We start from the raw sequence: 22987 nt of genomic DNA, 5'->3' as shown, positions 1-22987 counted from the left end.
GCGATGTCTGGAGACGTACTGGATTGTTGTATCCGAGTTGGGAGGTGTCTGTCTAGCACCAAGGATGCTGTTACATGTCTTATTTTAAAGGTCAGCCCTTCTCCGCCCCCCCGCCCGGGAAAGTACCCATAACGCTGGGATAAAAGGGTGCCAGGTTCTTTAGATCAAGGGTCCAGGCTCTTTATTCTAGCCACTGGCACACAACTGTCTGCTGATTTTTCCTACTGCTCCAAGAATATGGTGGGAAAGCGAGGTGTTGAGACAGCATGTCCTGCACATTCAACATGACTTACTATCCAGGCCATTTTCCAGAGTGTTAGCTCAGATAAGAGCCGGTGTTTATGGAGAAGAAGTAGCATAAATACAATTATGTGACTCTCTCAGGCCAACCCACCCACCCACCCGCCCACCCAGCCAGCCAGCCAGCCTTAGTCCAACAGGCTGAGGACTTGTATTGAAAAGGAACATCATTTGAGCAGCAGAAGGAGGCCATCTGTGAACTTGCCCAATGCTATTCCTAACTGGAGAAGCCCAGGAAGCATTTCTAGTTTTCGTAAAATCCTACTTGAACTTTAGAGAGGAGAAGAGGCAGGCGAGAGGCTCAGGCAGTAAAAGTGTTTGCAGAGAAAGCCTGGCTGCTTTGAGTTCGAGCCCCAAGATCCACATAAAGATGAGGGGAGAACTGACTACACAGAGCTGTCCCTGGCTTCCCAAGCGTGTACTGGCATGACATGGGCACACACACACTAATAACAAAGTAAGAAAGAAAAGATCGCAAGTAACGTAAGAGCAAGACAAGAAAAATGCTCACTGCGCGCTTTTGAGTGGCCATTGGAAACATGAAATACGAGGCAAGTGCACACAGTGAGACTCCTGCAGATGGGACCAGTCTAGCACAAGGCTCACATGCTTCACACCCACTTTTTACACACACAGCTGAAGGTACTTTTATACCTTTTTGTTTGTTTTGGTTTTTGGAGACAGGGTTTCTCTGTGTAGCCCTGGCTGTCCTAGAACTTGCTTTGTAGATCAGACTGGCCTCCAACTCAGAGATCCACCTGCTTCTGCCTCCTGAGTGTTGGGATTAAAGGCTTGTGCCACCACTACCTGGCCTTTAAAATATCACAATTGTTTGTTCTATTTTGTTGTTATTTATATATATATATATATATATATATATATATGAAAGGGCGTTTGGCTGCATGCAATTCTGTGCACTGCATGTGTGCGGCATGTGTGATGCATCAGAGCTTCTGGGACTGGAGATGGTTCTTAGTTACCAGCTGGGAGCAAACCCAGGAAGAGCAACCAGTGCTCCCCACTGCTAGGTCAGCTCTGCAGTCCACCTGACTCGTCTCTGAGGACACGCAAGCAGAGGTCCTCACTGGCCCTACTGATGGAACTAGGAATGTTTTCCTGACAGTTTCAGAGACTCTGGTAGCTGTTTCTCCATTCCTCATGTGTTTGAGACACTGGAGATTATAAAGGGAAATGCAGCAAGTCTGCTAATGGGCCACCAAGGTATGATGGTGCCAGAGCCTTGAGGTTAGGCAGAACCACCGAGAAGGAAACCGTGAAGGAGCCATGTATTTTACCACTAGTTAGGCTCTCTGTAAAGCAGCTAATCAAAGCAAAGCAGAAGGCTGGGGCAGCGTGGGAAGCCAAGCACTGATCTGGATACAGCGAGGTTTAATATCAGCTTTGTTTCCTAGCTGTGTGACTTGGGACAAGTCGTTTTACCTGACGTTAAATCTTTATTTGTAAAATAAGCATGGGAACAACATGGACTGGATGGGGTTTTCCCTGTGAGGATTCAGTGAGCTCACATACATGAAGTATGTAATAAAGTAAATCCCAGGACAAAGCTGCTCTAGTCCTACCCGCTGTTATCTTCCTCCCTTAGCTGTTGTTTTAAGGTACATGTGAAGGCGCAGGGATGAAAAAGAGGTTTTATCCCATGCATGGGCTCTAATCAACTAGACGTGCCGGTTTGCATCATGATTCAAAGGAAAGGACATTGTCTATGTGTAACATCAGAGAACGAGGAAACTGATTAGCGATGTCTGCTGTGAGCAGAGGCGTGAAGATCCCAGGGGCATCAAGGGGAGCCCCGAGAGCCTCGGCCTTTTCTGGCTGAAGAAACAGCCTTCACAGGACAGCCATTCATGGTGACCCCAGGTTTGGCCCCTGGCTCCAGGGTACCTACTTGCCACACTCCTTGCAGGGGAAGATAGTGGTGGGGTCTGTCTCTCCACTGGTGGTGCTGTGTGATGGTGAGCTCTTTACTGAACAGTAACCACCCTGAGTGCCACCTGGCTTCTGCTTCCCAGAGGGGACAGCACCTCGGGTCTTGGTCACCTGGTTGGTGCCGCCGTGGATGCGGGCGTGGCCATTCAGTGCCTGTCGGGAGCTGAACACCTGGGGAAGAAAGGGAGTCACATGACATCTACAGTCCTGAAAAGGAAATTAGGGTCGTTAGTTACTCGTAGGAAAAACATGTGATACACGAAACAGCACATGGTTCATACAAGCAAACACTAGGCATGTGCCACGAAAAGCTCACACCCCAACCACAAACTGTCAACAATTCTTCCTCAGTGGTCTAACCTGAGCCCAAGGCAGTATGGCTCAGCACCCAGGACAAATGCATGCCTCAGCGCACCTCACCCCCCATGAGTTCCAGCCTCCCTCGGTAGCCCATTGTTTTAATTCTTGTTGTTGCTCCCTGTGAAGCTGGGGATGGAGCCTGAGCCCCACACTTGCTAGGTGAATGCTCTCACTCTGAGCTACATGGCAACCAAGTGCACTGCAGAGCCACACCGAAGACCCCAAACTTTAACAGGATTAAACAAAGGACCAGGCTTTCTTCTAGTTTTGGGGACAGGGTATCACTCTGAAGGCCTAACAGGCCTGGAGCCTGCTACATAGAGTAGATTGGTTTTAAACATGAGCCGATCCTCCCGCCTCTACCTCCCAAGTGTGTATCCCAGTGTCCCCACTGGAAATATGCTGACCAATGACTTTGTTTATGTTAGAGTCTCACGCTACAGCCCAGGCGGCCTTGGCCTCACTGCAGCTCAATCCTTATCCTCCTGCCTTCATCTCCCGAGCGCCGGGAGCACAGGTGTCTGCCACATGCCTGGCTAATTTTTCAAATATTGATATAGAATAGGGTTTCTTGACCTCAGAATACAGCTACTTGGGTTAGGACAGTTGGGGACAGGCTCACGCACAGCAGGGTGTTTAGTGGCTTCTGTGGCTTCTACCCACCAGATGTGGGTCCCGCTTTCCCAGTCCTCTGTCCAGAACCACTGAAGTGTGGGGCTACCATCCACACCCCCAGTCCTCCAGCCCCCTTTCCGCATCTTGCTCATGGGCCCTTTTTTATTGTATCACATAAAAACCAATCTGTTCCTGATTTCCTGAACCCAGCCCCCACTGTTAGGCATGGCATAGGTCACCACACTGTCCTTGATGGGACTTAAAAAGTCATTAAGAGTGTCTGTCTCTCTGAGCATGTCTGATTAGACAAAGTAAAAGATGATCTCCTTCACCCCCACCCCCAAATGGCCTAAAACCCAAACATTGATTTTACCCTAAAACCATGAATTGAAAAAGCACCCACTTTCTGAACTAATTTACCAAGAAACATTGTCATTTAAAGTCACAGCGTAATCAGCTCAGAACTGAAGCAACCTGGACCAAATGGCAGGGACGGAGTGCAGAGGCCAGGCCACTGGCGGCCCAACGCACCGGCCATTGCTCATATTCTCTACAAAGTAAATGAAGGTGTATACACTTTTGTTTTTCTAAAGCCTTTTCATTTTTTAAAAATGCAAATAAAATGAATTTCCATTTTAGTAAATAAACATTTTATTTATTTATTTAGAGCAAGGGTCTCACTATGTCGTCCTGACTGGCCTCAAACCAGAGACGCTTGCTTCTGCCTCCGGAGTGCAGGGACTAAAGGTGTGACCTCCTGTCCAGCCGGACATAAACACTGTAAAGACTTTCCTTAGATGACAGACTCCATAAACAATATTTAATATACTCTGCACTAGACAAGTGAACATGAGCTCGAGAACAATGATGCGTCCCAGGAAGGGGAATATTTGGGGATAACATCTCTGGAACTTGTCTATACAAGTGTGTCAGGCTTTTAGAAACCTGATTTGGAAAAAAGCTCAGCAGTTTAGACTGGTGGGGATAGGCAGAATGCCCAGAGTCCTCGCAAACAGCTTCTAGGATTTATGGAGACTTAGCACTCGGAAGGAGTTTGAGGGGGTCCCCCAGACTCCCTTTAACTTGTTCACAACATTCATTTGCTTAGTGAATTTTTGTCCCCTAAGATTGCAAAGACAAACTTTAGTTGCTCAGAAACAACTTTCTCAAATGTCACAATAGTGACATTTAAATTAGAGTTGGTAACATTTTATGAAAAGCTAAACCTTCCAGAGATGAAGCTGGAGGGAGTTCAGTCAGGTCTCTGTGTTAGAAAAGGGAAGCCCTGGCAGCTCCTCTAGGAAGTTCAAATGCATGCTGACAAGATAAATCTGGCCTTGGTGACATACAGCCCTAGTGCCTGCAGAGGTACCGGAGACAGTGTAGCAGACAAGGGTACCTCCTGGAGGCCTGTGTTACCGTGGAGCTGTCAGCCACACACTTCCTGCAGGCAGGAGCCCTTCTGGTTTTATTTATTTATTGATTTAGCCTGAAGACCAGGTCTTACTATATACCGCAGGCTGGCTTCAAAGTCTCAGTCTCTGGGGCGCTGGGATTACAAGCCTGTGCCACCGCGCTTGGCTTTTGGGGCCTCCTCTAATTCTCCAGCATGTAGCACTGTGCTTGACAGAGAACACACAGAGTCACCTCCCTTGGCTAAGCTCATTAAGAAAGTGATAGCTACATGGCCTGACCTCTGCCAGACGTCCATTGCTCTTAGAACTAGGCACAGTTGTATGACCCTCAGGTCTCCCAGAGCCAGGGACAACACAGATACTTACAGCCCCACAGTTGGGCATTTCACAGATGAAAGAGCCAGAGGGTTGGCCAGCGGCCTGCAGGGGTGGCCCCTCAGTGGGAGCCAGGGCAGGGACAGGTGGTGGCTCTGGTGACTTGGCCACTTCACTCTCCTCTTCTTTTATGGATTTCCTATCTTCTTCCGGGTCCTCTTCTTCCTCCTCTGCCTCTTCTTCCTCTTCACTTGTCTGGTATCAACAAAAGCAAGAAGGTGATATCCCCAGAAGGGAGTTTTAGTAGTGGAAAGAAATCACAAGTCAGGACATGGAACACTGGGGCTGGGTAGGTGACAGAGTCCAAGGCTGGACTCTGGACACTGGGATCTTGGGGTAGAGAATGCTCCATACTGCACTTTGGGTTCCCCCATGATCCCTTACAGAAAAACCATGTGAAGGCAGAGGGGCCAGAGGTGAAGATGCCCTGCCTAGGGGTGGAGACAGCACAGTGGGTAAGTGCTAGCTATACATCATGAGGACCTGAGTTCCAGACCCGGGCCCCAGATAAAAGCCAGGTGTGTGTGGGCGCTGAAACCCCAGGGCTGGGAGGTGGAAACAGGATCCTTACAGGTCAGCCAACCTAGCAAGAAGTTAAGCTCCAATCTCACGGAGAGACCCTGCCTCAAGAATAAGGTGGAGGGACCGGAGCAATGGGCACCTGTTAAGAGCACTTGCAGCTCTTTCAGAGGACCTACATTTGGTTCCCAGCACTCATCTCTAGCAGGTCACAGTCGCCAGTAACTGAAGCTCCAGGAGATCTGGCTTCCCTGGGCACTGCACCCATGTGGCATACATTTATACAGAAACACATACATACACATAAAAGATAAAGTAAGGACTGACGAGACAGCTCAGCAGTTAAGAGTGAAGACTGTTCTTGCGAATATCCAGTGTTCAGCTCTCTGTGCCCTCACTGGGTGGCTCTTAACCACCTAACTCCAGTTGGAGGGTGTGATGTCCTCTGTGGCCTCTATCGGCCCCTGCATGAATGTGGTGCACATATAATAATTCACATTCAGGCCCACAACACATATAATAAAATAATAAAATCTTTATGAAAACACTTTAGCTGGGGGTGGGGCTGGAGAGATGACTCAGCAGGTAAGAGCACCAGCTGTTCTTTTGAGGACGCAGGTTTAGTTCCCAGCACCCACATGGTTCCAAGGGCTCTGATGCTTTCTTCTGGACTCCACGGGCATGAGGCATCATAGGCAGGTAAACACTCACACACACCAGAACGTTACAGTAGCAAGCTATCGAGCAGTTGGTGTGGGCAGGGCTGGGAGAGAATTCAGGGGTTAATGTCATTTTGAAATAGCGATCTACTTATTTCTACTCAGGTGTTTAAGCCTGCATGGGTTAATGTGCGCCATGTGCATGTGATGCCCGAGGAACAGAGAGCATGCAGTTCTCTGGAGCTGGAGTTACGGATAGTTATGAGCTGCCTAATATGGGTGCTGGGTGCCAAACCTGAGGCTTCGGTACGAGCAGGAAGAGCCACCTCGCCAATCTTTTTTTTCTTCCTCCCTTTTTAGACAGAGTCTCGTGTAGCTCAGGCTGGCTTTGACTTTGCTATGTAGCCAAGGCTGCCCTTGACTTCTGAACCTCCTATTTCTATCTCTCAAGTGCTAAAATTATAAGCACAGCCTACTACCATACCTCTCTCTCTCTCTTTTCCCAGACAAGGTCTCACTACGTAGCTCAGACTGGCTTTGAAGTTGCAACTGAAGAGGTAATCCTTTTGCCTCAGCTTCTTAAGTGATGTTACAGACATGCATCACCATGCCTGGGTAAACACAGGATTTTAAGAAACACCCATCTACCTCCTGCCTGAGCAGCTACTAGACTCTTCTTGGGTAGAGTGAGGTGGCTGGCTCTTGTATGCCGGGAAGTGGCTGAGGACCAGGACACAGGAATTCTCCAGCAGTCTTTACCTGACAAGCCATTTGTCTCTGCTAGGTCCTCCTGTATACCCACTGTTTATAGCAAGAATCTCCAGTTTGTTTGTCCCCTGAGCCACGCAGCTCTAGGCAAGCCTTTGGTTCTCAGAATCACGAAGCAGGAATTTCCAAGAAAAATAAAAATTTCTGGGAACAGTGGTACCCTGAATCCAGGTTTCCTCTCTCATGAGTTATTTTATTTTTATTTTTAGACAAGATCTCATCACTACATAACTCTGGCTGGCCTAGAACTCACTGTAGACCAGGCTGGCCTCGAAAGGAAAGAGATCCACCTGCCTCTGCTTCCCAAGTGCTGGTATTGAAGGTGTGTGATACCGCACCTGGCATTTATACTTTTATTTTTAAACTATGTGTATGTCTTTGTATGTGGGATGTGCACATGGATGCCCTTGGAAGCCAGAGGCATCAGATTCCCCAGAGCTGGAGTTAAAGGCTACTATGAGATGCCCAGTGGATGTGCTAGGAATCAAACTCAGGTCCTCTGGAAGTGCATTGAGTGCTCTTAACCACTAAGTCATCTCTCCAGCCTCTCCACTCTCCTCCCCTCTCCCCTCTTTAAGACAAAGTATCACTCCATAGTCCAGACTGGTCTAAAATACATTGTGTATTCCAAGATGGACCAACTCACGCCAACCATGCCTCTGCCTCCCGAGTGCTGGAGCACATTACAAGTGTACATCACCATAGGTGGCCTCTCTCCAGTTTTGATTTAGGGGTGGGCTGTGAGAGAACAAGGCAGTTGCCACTTTTCCCTGCTTCAGTGCTAGTCACAGGTGACACCATGCAGACATATATTCAAGAGGCTGCATTAGCAAGGTATATGTAAGAAATGGCCAGTTTCCAGCCAGTTAACTGACCACTTAGTAATAATTACGCAGTCAGTGTGAATGGACACAGGCCCAGTACCTGTAGTAGTTTCTGGAATAAGGCACAGACCACACAGGCTGACTTTACATAGGTGGTCTTCTGTATCCGCCTATCACCTTTCAAATCCAAAGTCTCAGGCAAAACCATGGACACCTACTTTCAAAGAACTGGGGGACTTTGTAGTCACAGCTATTAAGTGGACCATGGTCTCCAGTTTGGCACTGATGAAACATGCTTCATGCCGAAGCTTTTGACAACAATGGCATTTGTTCCATGGACGTACTATAATTGCAGTTTTCTCACAAGGCCATCATTAGGAACTCTGAAGACAAACTTCACATGGCCACAAAGTTACAGACTGAATTCTGCTGTCTGGTGCTTCTGAACGTTTCAGGAATTCAGATGGGTTTTCATTTCAATTGTTAATCTGTACAAGTTCACAACATATTTATCATCAAGATGAGTGACTCAGAGATGTGAAGATAGGAGAACCAAACCCAACATGTAGTAGTCTGCAGCTACATGCCGGCCATTTTACGATGCACGGCAGACGAAAGCAAATGACTTCAGATGGAAATCGGTCAAACACAGGAGAGGGAGGAGGAGATACATACATACACGTATGTGTATAAAACTATAAATGGACATAATTGTATGTGTGTGTTTGTGTGCGTGTATGCCACTAGCATGCCCTGCCTGCAGAAGCCAGAAAAGGCCTTAGATCCCCTGTACCTGGAGTTACTGACAATTGTGAGCAGTCCTCTGTGGGTGCCGGGAATAAATCCAGCTCCTCTGGGAAAGCAGCAAGCTCTTAACCGGAGCCATCTCTCCAGCCCGAGAAGCTATATTTAACATGGTGCCCGACCCTCGACTGTGCATACCTAGAGTTCCTTGTGGAGGGTGGCGCTTTTATACCCACGCTCCAAGAAACGGGGAAATTGGAATGCAGACTTTCAACCCCAATCTGCATATGTCTAAGTGTCACAGTTGTTCTTGACAGCAATGAAGAAAAGGTATTAAATGTGTGGTGTCAATCAGGCACCTTCCCCCACCCCCACAAGACTTCTGATTCTCCCAAACTCTTCATAGATTTCTTTCTTAAGCAAATCAGAAAGTCAGCCAGACAAGTCATTCCTTAGCTCATACAGCCAGCAAAGAAACTGAACTGAGAGGCTGGGAAGACGGCTCAGTTGGTAAAGTGGTTGCTTTGCAAACACGAGGACCTGAGTTCAAATCCCAGAATCCACTAAAGAAGTTTGGCATGGTGGCATATGCTTGTAATCCCAGAACTGTGACTGTGGAGACGGGGTCGCTTGACAGTCAGCCCAACCTCACTAGTTAGCTCTGGATCCCTATGAGACCCAGATTCAAAAAGCAAAGTGGGAGGCACACTTCCCTCTGATCTTCCTCTAAGAGAGGAAGGGCCAGTGACGGCCTAGGCTGGGTCTCACCCTATCCTGCTGAGCCAGCGCTCCTGCTGTACCCACCATGACCATCGCAGAATCGTTCCTAACCAACCCTGCAGGTCCTCAGTTGTCCCTGAGCTCCCTCAGCGAGCCCCTTTGTATTTCCTCTGTGAGAAATGCTCACTTGCCTTTTAGTATTTACACATGCGTGCACATGTGCGTGTCTGTGTGGGGGGCACATGTGCATGCGTGTGTGTGTGTGCGTGTGTGCACATGTTGAGGTCAGAGGACAACTTTTAGTAGCGGGTTCTCTCTTTCCACCTTGTGGTCCCAGGGACTGAACTCCGATTGTCAGGCTTGGCAGCTGTGCCATCTTGACGCCTCCTCACTTGGCAGCAGGCTCCTTTACCTGCTGTGTCATCTTGATGGTCCCCCACTTGTCATTTAATAAAGCCCCGAAGACCAGGTCCATGGGCTAGGGCTGGGCCTTCTGCACACGACCCTGTCCTCCCAGGTTTCCATTTCTACTTGGCAACCGGTGCTCAGAATGTTGACTGTACTCTCAGAGCCCAAGGGTAAGCTGCAGCTACGACACGGGTCTTAAACAAAGCCTGCTTTTATGGGCCTGAGTCACCTCTTCACATAAGCCTTTGCTTTCCCCGAACATGTAAGGGACAGGGCGTGTTTGCTGCTGGTCCCGACTAGTGCTGGGGAGTTGTCGGTGAGCCAGTGGGTGTGGCGCCTTCTCTACTTTTCTTCCTCATCTGAGGCTGCACTGTGGCCTTTCCTCTGCTAACGAGCATGGACCGAGATGGCACATGATGATGTCTCTCTAATAGCATCCTCCTCTGTTCAACATCTCTTTGCTCCTTTCATCTCCCTCCAGAGTTCACACAGAGATGATACTATGGACTATTGTCTCAGAAAAATGTCCATTCACTGGACAAATATTTAGCGAGTGTCATTACAGTATCCCTGGGCACTGTCCCTAGGCCCTTGTCACTGCAGAACCTGGGAAATGACTTTCTCTTAGCAGACCACATGTGATTCTCCCCTTATGTGCATGTGTGTGGAGGTCAGAGGCTGATGGGAGGAGCCTTCCTCTATCACTCTCAGCCATATACACCGAGGCAGAGTCTCTCAATACATCCGAGAGTTCACAGATGAGGCTAGTTGCAGGGTCTCCTATCTCCGAACACTAGAATTGTGGCTATGTAGGCATGCTTGAATGACATTTACATTCTGGGGACCCAAAGTTGGGTCCCCATGCTTGCAGGACAAGCATTTTAGCCATGGAACAATCTCCCTAGTTCCTGATATCTGACTTTATCTTTTCCCAAAACACAGCAGTAACATGGTCCAGAACATTCCAGAAACAAATGGGATTTTCCAAATCACTGAAATCATCTATTCCACTTTACTGGTTCAGCAGGAGCGAGGTCCTAGGTCTGAGGCTAGCATTTCCCATGATTCCTTGCTTACTGTCTATTCTGCTCAAGTGCACAGCAAGGCTCTGTGACCCTGGGCAAACCTCCTTCCTGGGCTGCAGTTGGTGTATCCTTTTGCAGTATCTGAGACTTTCTGGTTCTCACCTCATACTGTTCTCAAATACTCTTAGAATGCATAGTCAAGTTTTCACTGTAAGCATGACATCATCCCAACTAGACTATGTCCTGTGAGTGGTGAGGACACAGAAGGCAGACACTGTTTAGCATCCTGAGTGCTGACATCCACACATACTGCTGTTTAAACATTAAGGATAAAACAAAAGGGATTTTTTTTTTGCTTTCTGAATCCCCTCTGCTTTGTAGAGGATCCTTGTCTCTGTATGTCTGCTGCATGTTTCCTCATCCTCAACAAATGCCCTTCTTCAACTGCATAAGTAAGTCACGTGCACAAATGTTTTGCCTGTATGTTTGTATGTGCACCTTGTTGTGTTTGATGCTTGAGGAGGCCAGAAGAGGGCACTAGATCCCCTGAGACTGGAGTTCCAGACAGCTGTGAGTCAAGACAGCTCAGGGAACCAAACCCAAGCCCCCTGCAAGAGGAGTCAGTGCTTTTAACCACTGTCTGTTTTTTTTTTTTTTTTTTTCTTCGAAACAGGGTTTCTCTGTGGTTTTGGAGCCTGTCCTGGAACTAGCTCTTGTAGACCAGGCTGGTCTCGAACTCACAGAGATCCGCCTGCCTCTGCCTCCCGAGTGCTGGGATTAAAGGCGTGCACCCCCACCGCCCGGCTTAACCACTGTCTATCCAGCTCACATATTGGTGTTTGTGCTGTGGGAATTAATTGCTTTCAGTTGACTGAGCCGTAGGAGGCTGTGCTGCTTTTTTCCTTCTTTCACATTTTTTTAATATTTATTTATTTATTATGGATACAATATTCTGTTTGCATATATGCCTGCTAGAAGAGGACACCAGACCTCATTACAGATGGTTGTGAGCCACCATGTGGTTGCTGGGAATCAAACTCAGGTCCTTTGGAAGAGCACACAATGCTCTTAACCGCTGAGCCATCTCTCCAGCCCCTTCTTTCACATTTTGTATATTCATTTTTTAAATAATTTATTTGTGTTTTATATACATTGGTGTTTTGTCTGCATGTATGTCTATGTGAGGGTGTCAGATCCCCTGGAACAGGAGTTACAGACAGTTGTGAGCTGCCATGTGGGTGCTGGGAATTGAACCTGGGTCCTCTGGAAGAGCAATCAGTGTTCTTAACCACTGAGCCATCTCTCCAGCCCCGTATATTCATTTTTAAAAGACTTATTTATTTACTAGGTGTTTTGAGACAGGGTTTCTCTGTGTATCCCTGGGTGTTTTGGAACAAGCTCTATGGACCAGATTGGGACTCCTGACTGTGTAGAGACACAAAGCAATCACATCTTTTATTAGAGGAAGGGTTACAGCCTGAATCCAGGGATGCCTTCCTTCTGCCTACACCCAGAAATCAAGTCCAGAGTCCCCTAAGTGAGCCGGGAACTCTGTCCCCTTTTCTAGTTCCTAGCGGGTAAAGCCAAAGCACAGCAGTCACCAGTAGTCCAGGAAGAGAGCGAGAGCCGGCAGAGGCGCCAATGAGCAGCGTCACTCACCATGCAGTCGTCAATGGTTTCCGCTAGGCGTGTCCGGTGTCTCCTCCCTAGCCGCATTATCTTCTTCCAGGTGTAGTAGTACTCCACGCACTGAGCTACTGTCTTGGACTTCACCTGCCAAGAAAGTATACCACGATTAGCTCCAGCACTGGACGGCGGGTGAGCTTTGTGGAACATCTAAGTCTGTAATAGGTAGAGGCGTGCGGATCTCTGAGAGTTTCAGGCCAGCCAGAGCTACATGGTAAGACATGGTTACACATGTATGAAGGTCAGAGGACAAATTGTGGGGGTCAGTTCTCTCCTTTCACCATATCAGTCCAGGGGATCAAACTCAGGTCATTGGACTCGGCAGCAAGCTCCTTGAGCCACCTAACAGGTCCCCTACTACTCATTTATATTAGAGCTGTTCCAGAAATTCTTAACACAGGCAATAACAAGAAGCACCATCTTTCCCTCACGAGAGGCAGTGGGCACCCCATCAACACTTTCTTGTGACGTGATAACCTCTCCCCCCGTGCAGAGCAGTCTGCAGAGATCTTCTTTCCTAAGCTACACACATCACAGATGCTTTTCCATCTAAAGGGCTCCACTCTGTCTTGATGACTCTTAATACCTATTTATGATCTAGTACGGTGCATATCTACAATCGTAACACTCGGTAAGTCGGGGCAGAGGGATCAGAAATTAATGCCCAGACTCAGCTATGTAGCCAGTTCCAGGCTAGCCCAGGCCCTGAGAGACCCTGTCTCAAAACCAACCCAAACCTATTTATGAACACATTCTCAGCAACAGACTAAGCATGGTAAGCATGGTAGGCATGGTAGGCACAAGCGCTTCCCAAAGGCAGGGCACAAGCTTTGCCCTGTGAACCCAAAGAGGCAAGGTACCTCTTACCCAATATGCTTCAACCCAGGTGATGGCACATGCCTGTAATCCCAGCTGCCCAGGAGGTGGAGGTGCAGGCAGGAAGACCAGATGGCTCCTTGGCTCCATACTGAGTAGAGGGACAGCCTTGGATACACGAGCAGACTCCATGTGTAAAGGTGTGTGCTGTCAAGCTCAAGTTTAATCCTCAACTCCCCATAAGCACTGTAACCACCCCCCTCCACCCCCACGAGACCAGGAGACCAGGAAGTTATCAGGCTTGGATTTAGACACTGCACCACCTTTCCTGGCTACAGTCTCTCGCCTGAAATCAGCTGCTCTAAACTCTCAGAGCATCCCGGATCTTAAGCCTCACATAGGGATGCTCAACCTGCATCTGTGTTTTGGAACAAAGCATTCCTGCTCAGGTGGGGCTCCACGCACAGGTGGGGCTCGGTCACCCTGGTATGGGGATGGAAGAGTGGATATACAGTCCCCTTCATGCTGAGACCAGGGTGCCAGCGGAAGTGTTGGTTGCCCTCTTCAGTGTCCACCTGCCATTTGGCATTACTACATGGGTTTCACCCCTGAGGGGCGAGATACTGTCCCAAAGGGTCCTTGATTAAAAACTCACTGGCTTGTAAATACTGCACGTGAACTAGTCATGGACCCAAGTGCAGGATATTTAAGGACTAAGGTCCAGGCAGAGTGCTACAGTTTTAGTGTGGCTTGTCCCCAGAGGGCTCTCGTGTTGGGAGCTTAGTCCCCAGGGTCATGTGACACCTTGAAGAAATGAGGCTTGTCAGAAACGACAGCACATGGCTTGAATCCCAGCACTTGGGACATAGAAGCAGGTAAATTTGTGAGTTCTAGGCCAGACTGATCTACACAGTGAGAACTTGCTAAAATGGGGGGAGGGGCCTTTCAGTAAAGATCATTAGGGCTCGAGGAGGACTACCTGGGGAGCACTAGGTAGGTGTGTGTGTGTACACATGCACACGCGTGTGTGTGATGTGCAGGGCAGGAGGGTGCCAGGTGTCCTGCTCTGGTACTCTCTGCCTTATTTCTTTAAGGCACGGTCTCTCAGTGACCCTTGAGAACCTTGAGTGAGCCTTATACAGCCATCCATCCCCACTGATCCTCCCGCTCTGCCTCAGAAGCAGCGGGGTTATGGTACATGCACAGCCGTGCTTAGATTTCTGACGTGCACTCAAGAGATCTGAACTTATCCTCACACCTACACAGCAGGTACTCTCCCTCAGCCATCTCCCTGTGTCCATGAGAGCTTTTCAGAGGGCAGCTGCCCCAAGAACATCTGCCTTCCACTTGAGTCAGAGGCCAAGCCAACCTCCTGGACATTTGGGAATCAAATGGTGGGTCCTTTTCATTAAGAAGCTGTTGAAACACTTTGGGATATTTTGAATTTTTGCTAAACCACTCTCAGTCAGCTAAAGCCTATGAAATTTGTTATCTATTAATGTATAATTTCCTTTGTGGGTGACTTATCTCTTCTCTTCTTTTTGTTTTTCCTTTTAAATACAGGGTCTCATGCATGCTAGGTAGACATTCTACTGAGCTATATTCCAAACCTGGGAAGACTGATCTATCTATTTGTCTGTCTGTCTGTCTGTCTGCCTACCCACCTATCCATCTATCCATCTATCTATCTTCTATCTATTGATCTATTATCTATCTATCTATCTATCTATCTATCATCTATTGATCTATGATCTATCTATCTATCATCTATTGATCTATTATCTATCTATCTACCTATTATCTATCTATCTATCTATCTATCTATCTATCTATCTCCCTACCTACCTATCTGTCATCTACCTACCTATCATATTTACTATTTACTTACCTATCCTATCTACCTATTCTATCTACCTATTCTATCTATCTATCTATCTATCTATCTATCTATCTATCTATCTATCATCTACCTACCTACTTATCCTATCTACCTTTCTTCCTTCCCTTCTTTCTTTTTTTCCTTCCTTCCTTCCTTCCTTCTATAAAGTGCTATATAGTTATCACTCCCCCTCTTTTTTGGGGGGTGGGGTGGTGTCGTTTTTGAGACAATATCTCACTATGTAGCCCAAGCTGGCCTGGCGCTTGCATGTAGACAAGGCTGGCATTGAATGCAATAGAGGCCCCCTTACCTCTGCTTCCAGAATGCTGAGATTAAAGGTGTGTGCCACCATGCCTGGCAGATATTATTTTTCATCACTACTGTCATGATTCTGGGGTCTGACTCCAGAAATCCTGACACTAGGGAAGGGAAGGCCACATACCTCCTCCCTTACAATGTCCTAGGAAAATGCCATCAGAGATACGATCACTTGGGGAGGTTGAGATTCGGTCCCAGTTCTAGTTGTTTTGAAAGAATTGTACACTCAACACATAACACTGAAACAGGAGCCCAGGGGCTGGGGACGTAGACTGTCTGGGAAAGTGCTTTACTTGTAAGCAGGAGAACCCAAGTTCTGTCCCAAGAGCCGACGGAAGACAGACATGTGTGGTGGAGCACACTGATAAACGTAGCACTGGGGAGGAGGAGTCAGGGATCCCTGGTGCCACCAGCCAGCATAGCCTGTACAATGAGCTCCAAGTCAATCAAGAGTCTGTCTCAAACAAGAAAGGTGCACAGTGGGGGCTGGAGAGGCAGCTCAGTGGTTAAGAGCACTGGCTGCTCCTGCAGAAAACCCAGGTTCGATGCCCAGCACCTATAAGGTGGCTCACAATTCTCCCTAACTCTAGTTCCAGGAGATCTGATACCTTCTTCCTGACTCTGTGGGCATCGGACATGCATGTAGTGCCCATACCTACATGCAGGCAAACATTCATACACATAAAATAAAAATAAGTCACTAAGAAGAGAAAGGTGGACAGTATCTGAGGAACAATACCCAAGGTTATCTCCTGGCCTCCACACACACTCACACACACACACACAGAAACCTTATACCGCAGAATCTTTACAACCTATGCATTCTTTTCCCATCATGTCCATCACAGCATCCTAGTTCCACGCCACCCCTGTAGCGACCACCATCATTCCCCATGACGGTGGAAGACAGGCCTTTTGTGAGGACATCATAAAAGCGGTGAACAAAAATGTCTCACTATGGTGATGCCCAGAATCTCAAAGTTCCTTTCAGGTGAGCAGTGGGAAAGCGGCTTACCATCTTCTGCACAAAGATAAAGTCCTTGCTGTAGGTGGCCAGCGCTTTGTTAAACAGTTTCCTTTCTAGAGAGGTCCACTTGTCAGAGCCTGGAACAAAACAGAGCGTTCATTAGGGATGGTGCTCGCTTTCTCACCAGAACAAAGGTCTGGCATCCCAGCACTCAGGAGGAGGAGGCAGCAGGAGACTGAGGAGTTCAACCCTAGCCTGAGCTACAGAGTGAACTTAAGGCTAACCTGTGCTACATGAGATTCTGTCTCAAAACAAGAAAAAGAGAAGATCCAAGAACATTCACTTGGTCTAAGTCATGCTCCAACTGTCTAGAAAAAGGGGCCGCACGTATGAAATCCATGTTTGAATAAAAAGCTAGACTAGAGCTGGGAACAGTGTTGTGTGCCGTACCCCCAGCAGCAGGAGGCGGGAGAACCCAGAGTCCAATGCCAGCCTGGGCTACCTAGTGAAGCCTTGCTAAAAAAAAAAAAAAAAAAAAAACAGAACGCCCAGTGAAATGTAAGAGTCAGCAGCTCTGATTCTGGTTCAAAACTCGGCAAGTCACTTAAGCCAAGACTTCAACTTTGTAATCAATGAACAGCAGGAATTAGAACTGCCCCCATTAGTAATCAGGTTTCTGTTCTAATTGAAAATAATCCCATAGGCAGTGGCGGTACATGCCTTTAATCCCAGAACTCGGGAGGCAGACACAGGTAGATCTTTGTGAGTTCAAGGCTAGCTTGGTCTACAGAGTGAGTCCCAGGACAGTCAGGGCTACACAGAAAAACCCTGTCTCGAAAAACTAACCAACCAATCAAACAAACAAACAAACAAACAAAAAAAAAACCATGAAAAACCACCACCACCACCACCACCACCACCACCACCACCACCACCACCACCCAGGCGGTTAGGTTCACTGTCTCTGCCATTACAAAGGCCAACATTCAAGGCAGCAACGAAAGCTATGAAGGTGAATACCAGTGGAACATAGAGAAGAAACTCTGCCTTCCTGTCAGGGCCAGGGCAGCAGAGAAGGCTATGAAGTAGAAAAATACCAGACTGGAGTTTTAAAAGTTATACAAGGTCGGCAAGGCAAGAGAGAGAGATAGAGGGAATTCTGGGGCAGGAAAGTCAAGTGCAAACGCACAGTCAAGAAAAATACAGCCCATTCATTCATTCGTTCCCTAAGCGTGTTTATTAGGGGTCAACTATAAGCAGGGTGCTGTGTCAGGTAGAGAAGCTTCGGGGACTGTGGGGATGTGTGGTGCAGGAGCACTGGCTGTGAAAACAGGGTGGCCTGAGTTCGAATCCCAGCACTCAAGTTGAAGCAGAAGTGCCTCCTATGTTGGAGGCAGAGACAGTGGATCCTGCAATGTCACTGGCTAGTCCGCCTTGCCGAAACAGCCAGCTTCAGGTTCAGAAAGAGACCCTGTCCCAAACAATAAGACCCTGTCCTTTTCTGACTTCTGCATGCACCCGTGCATGAAGTACGAACACACACACACACACACACACACACACACACACACCATCTAAGAATATTCACTGCATCTCAGATGCTAACTATTTTAAGTTTATTAGTCACCGGGCTTTACTGACAACCCCGTAAGGTTGTCCTATTTCACAGATGAGAAAATGGAGGTCTTCTAGCATGACTTGGTTCTAGGTTCCTGGGGAAGGGAAGCACATTAGGCTGAAGAGGAACTTTGGGTGACTGTCCAGGCAATAAGATGTCTCTGTCATTTCTAGAGTTTTGGAAGTTGCTTACTTCTTGTTTACTTAGGTAATATTATATCGTTCTGGAGTCTTTGATGGAGTTTAAGAATGGTTAGTTATAGTTATAGCTTTCCTTAGTTATGATAAAAGAGATACAAATATTGTAACTGTAATTCTTGCTTGATAACCATTTTGATATATGTAAATTTACTATGCTAAACTGAAAGCCTTTCTTTTTTGTCTAAACAGAAAAAGGGGAAATGATGTAAGAGGGTCATCTGTCTATGCGTTACTTTCATTGGTTAATAAAGAAACTGCCTTGGCCTAGTTGATAGGGTGAACTCAGGTAGGCGGAGTAGACCTAACAGAATGCTGGGAGAAAGAGCAGAGTCAGGCAGATGCCATGAAGCTCCGGCCCGAGATGGATGCAGGTTAGAATCTTCCCGGTAAGCCACCACTTCGTGGTGCTATACAGATTATTAGAAATGTGTTAATCAAGATGTGAGAATTAACCAATAAGAGGCTGGAACTAATGGGCCAGGCAGTATTTAAATGAATACAGTTTCCATGTAATTATTTCAGGGTATAAGCTAGCTAACCAGGCAGCTGGGAGCTGGGCTGCGGGAAGCAGCCCACTGCTCCACATTGCAACAAGGGGCGACAGTTAGCAGATTTGCAGCCTGTCGGGGCAAAAGCATTGTGGTCCTAACATGCCATTTAGGTCTTGCTGCTCAAATCTGATTAGTGATTTTTCTTTCCTAGCACAATAGGCTATGCCGGGAGACTGGATTCAGAATGGGACTGGCTTATCTGGAGCGAGAAACAAAGCCTACATGGTGGGTTTTCTCTATAAAATACCCAACCCCAAGCAATTTATTACAGCAACAGGAAACACAGGACTTAGTTCTGGGTGTGCCAGGGAAGGGTCAGCTACCATGGTGGGCATAGAGAAGACTATGCTGTTCCTCTGGCTCCCAAATTCTCTCCATCTCTGATTCCTGGATGGCCACTGATATTCCATCACCTTTTCTCAGGTTTCCGAGCAAATCTGAAGTTTTGTTTTTAAAGGGGTCTCATGATGTAGCCTTGGCTGGCCTGGAACTCACTATGCAGACCAAGCTGGCCTCTTACAGAGATCTACCTGCCTCTGCCTCCGAGTTGCTGGGATACAGGCGTGTGCTACCACACCTGACCCCCCCCCCATCTTTACTCCTAGCTAGGGTAGGCCCAACTTTTCCATGTTACTCTGGCCAACTGCTAGGACTTTAGCACAGGCAATGTGAATAACATTTGCCATTCAAACATCTCTGGGTGGGCAGCCATCCTGGGATTGCAGAGGGGGCATGGGGCTCAGTGATGTTCATGCAGGTGTCTGAAATAAACACCCTTTCCACATAAATCTTTGGTGGGTCTTCCAGCCTCTAACTGAACAGACATAGTCCAGCTGGCTGACTCCATTTTTTCCAAAAGCAGAACAACTATTCATTTCCCTTGTAAGCTGCATGTTTGTAGCGGTGAAGAGAATACTGTGGAATAGAATCTTCTCCCAGTTCTTCAGGAGCTGGAGAGCCTGACTCCCTGGTCTGTGCCTTCATAGCCATTCCACAATGTTCCTCAGATTATATCCAACATTCTGGGCCTTGTGGGGAGAGTGTCGAGCTCCACTCTGTGGCTGAAGAGGTTGAAAGAGGAAGAAGGCTGAGAGGATTCACCAGCCAGCAACTTTAGCTGAGTGACTAGAGAAGAGTCATGGCTCCTTTCAGGTGTCCGTCAAAACTGAACAGGTGAGAGAATCGGTGTCGGAAGGAGATGATGGTGTCCTGTCGCACAACCCCTGGCAGGTTAAGGATGGGTGGCCCTTGGTGCTCTCTCACTTGATGCTGGTAGCAGCCACCCCAAGCAGATCAGTGAAAATTCTTCCCAACTTGAGATCGTAGGCTTCTTGGAGTTATCACCACTCTACCCAGAGACATGAGCATGGTCATCCAGGCTTCTCGAGCCAGCAGCTTACCCCTCCCCCACACGGCTCACTATCTCCCCACTGGTCCAAAGAGCAGGGGTAAGTTCCCTGCCTCCTTTAGAGACATCCACTCCTGCGTGTCCACAAGGCTGGCTGGTCCATCTGCTAGAAGAATGGAGGCCTCTGGGGAGTGAGTGCCTTGGGATGCTGTTCTGTAATGAGGTCTTCCGTCACAGACCTTCCTGAGTCCAGGAAAGAGGTGGGATGGTGGCTCCCTTTCTCTTCTGGTCTCACTTGCGGCCACAGAGACAGGTGGGGAGCACGCGGAGGGTGGCTCTTGTACAGAGGATGTGTGGTGTAGAGAAAGGGACAGCACTTGTATGGAAGCTTGTCTGTCCGTGTGCCCAGCAGGGAAAGAGGCTAGACCAGACAATAAATTTGTCTCTCACACACTAGAGATGGCCTCTAGAGATTGGGGACTACACATAAGAGTTGAAGGACCTTGGACTGAATTCTTGGTACAGATAAATGACATCCGAGCATGTGACATCAACAGGCCATGACACAGGGTGCCTTTTGTCAGGAGAGCTTCAGCTGTGAATGTGCCCCTGGCATTTCTTCCTTCTGCGACAGCAGGGAAGTCCACTTCTTAGTTTCTTCACCCTTGAACTGGGGACGGTGGCCGGTTCACTGTGACCAACACTGCTTGGTTATAAGTAGGTGTGCACGGTGTCTCCACCGATTACTTGGGCGGATTCTGTATCAGCTCAGGCTATGGGACAAACACTGTCCCTCTGGTGTGGCTACTTCAAGGCCACCTGTTCTCAGCTCTGCCTCTCTCTGTAAGACCCCACCCTGTCTCAGCCGGCGCAGTGTGGGGGGGGGTTACTGGGCCGACCCCCCCTCACTGGTTCCACCTGGGGATTCCTGGCTATCGGGCTATTATCAGCAGGGCCCCCTAACAAGCCGATTAAGGCTAATGACAAAGAGCCTAATTAACTGGATGAAATGGGCACTGGAGTAGTATCTAGAGAATAATACACCGAGCTCTGGTTGCTGGGAAACAGGCTCTGGACAGCGGCTAATTTGGGGGCAATCTACAGCAAATCCAGGCAATTAAAAACAGACATTCCTGGGGTAGAGAGAACTTGGATACAGTATCTTTTCAGAGGGTCTCTCTGGCTTCTTTTCAGGATTTAAAAACAAAACAAAACCAGCTTCTAGGGGCTGGAGAGATGGCTCAGTGGTTAAGAGCACTGACTGCTCTTCCAAAGGACCTGGGTTCAATTCCCAGCACCCACATGGCAGCTCACAACTGTCTGAAGATCCAGTTGCAGGGAATCTGACACCTTCACACCAATGCACATAAAATAAACTATAAAAAAATATTTTAAAAAAAAAACCCAGCTTCTACTGACGTTAATATTGTGGTTATGGCAGAAAGACGTGCTCGCTGGGAAAACGGGAGGCTTCATACCAGACTTCCAAGGTCATACAGAGTTACCTACAGCAGGTGACGGTCAGAACCGTCTCCCTGGGATGCGGTTGCTACTGTAGGTTCCTCTAGGTGCAGAAAGGAGGGAAACCTCAGTTTGAACCCACATTTTGAACTTGTCACCAAACATTTTCTTTGGAAATGCTGTGTCAGGCAAGGCAACAGAGAATATAATGAACGACTCAGGTCCTGCCACGAGGAGTCTACGATACAGTTAAAGACAAAAAGGCACCCACACTTGTGTTCTTAGAAAGTAACTCTTGCAGGCACACAATTCTCTCATTAACCTTGGGCAGCATCCAAGACTAGAGCGCCGACTTTCCTTATGGAAAGGGTGTCTCTCCTGGGTTTTATTCACCTTTCAAATTCAAGGCAAGGTTTGAGGACCCAGTGGGGGCTCGTGGTTATGGTGGACATGACAAAAGTCTTCACTGTACCCTGTGAAGAAGCTAGATCCAATTCTACCACCCCCAACACTGCGCACATCTGCACCAGGACCTGTTCCAGCTGTCTAGCACAACCAGATGCCTCTCCATCACAACTGCCTCCCAATATCAGTGCAGAGGGAAAGCACCGCAGAGCCCCTGGGCCGGGGCGGTGTGTCCTGGGGCGATCTGGGCACTGGAGGCACCATACAGCTGTTCTCTGGGGACCACTGGCCAGGCTCTCCAGCTTTGGCAGGCTGCCAGCAGGTCTGGGCCAGACGCCCACCTCCCTGGTCCCAAATGAGGGAGTTTCCACAGGCTCGCATCTCTCTGTCCAGGAAACCCATCTTGTTGTCTTTCCTCCGGAGCACAGCAGAGCCTGGATCTGACTTCCTTCTCTGGGAGTCCCACTTAGGTTTTGGTCAACTTGACACAAACTTTGACATGCCTGTGAAGAGGGCACCTCAACTGAAAAATTGCCTCCACCAGACTGGCCTGTGACCACGTCTGTGAGACATTTTCTTAGTTGTTAATTGATGGAGGAGGGTCCAGCTGTTTGTGGATGGTGCCATCCCTGGGCAGGCGGGCCTGGACTGTGTACGAAAGGTAGCTGAGGAAGCCAGATTAAGCAAGCCACTAAGCTGCCTTCCGCCATGGTCCGCTTCTGTTCCTATCTCCTGGTCCCTGCTTTGGCTTCCCCCAATGATAGACTGTAAGATATAACTCAAATGAACCCCTTCCTCCCCTACGCTGGTTCTGGTCAGTGTTTTATCACAGCCAAACCAGAACAGTAACTGGAATCTAAAGTAAAATCCAGGAGTCAGGTGGGTTACAGCCTCAGCGCTGGAAGTCAAGGGAGAACTAGAAGGTAGGTGCTCAAAGAGGCAGAAACTGAGCTGCCTGTCCAGCTGGGAGTGAGAGAATGGGTCCTGCACATAGACCAAGGCAGGTCAGGGCTGTGATGGGACAGAACTCAGTGACATCCAGGAACCAAATTGGAGGTT

At 48.1% G+C, this 22987-nt stretch overlaps 1 protein-coding gene across 16 annotated transcripts in view; it reads right to left on the bottom strand.

Annotated features, from left to right (window-relative positions):
- The window catches only part of Trerf1 (transcriptional regulating factor 1), a 222217-nt gene that overhangs the window by 3662 nt on the left and 195568 nt on the right, over positions 1-22987 (bottom strand). For 10 of the 16 annotated variants that reach the window (XM_041655764.1, XM_041655765.1, XM_041655766.1 and 7 more), the window contains 4 exons: positions 16394-16482; positions 12339-12452; positions 5004-5207; positions 2207-2454 (listed from right to left, as the gene is read on the bottom strand). In XM_041655764.1, the coding sequence (XP_041511698.1) occupies positions 2207-2454; positions 5004-5207; positions 12339-12452; positions 16394-16482 (655 nt within the window). The remainder of the gene's footprint in view (positions 1-2206; positions 2455-5003; positions 5208-12338; positions 12453-16393; positions 16483-22987) is intronic. The other 6 variants (XM_041655770.1, XM_041655771.1, XM_041655774.1 and 3 more) reach the window with 1 other exon arrangement.

This window comes from Microtus oregoni, unplaced genomic scaffold (assembly GCF_018167655.1).
Source record: "Microtus oregoni isolate MIOR12 unplaced genomic scaffold, Mior012 000007F_ref0000211, whole genome shotgun sequence".
NCBI lineage: Eukaryota > Metazoa > Chordata > Mammalia > Rodentia > Cricetidae > Microtus > Microtus oregoni.
Note: the sequence above shows the minus strand (reverse complement) of the source record. Positions and strands in the feature narration are given on the sequence as shown.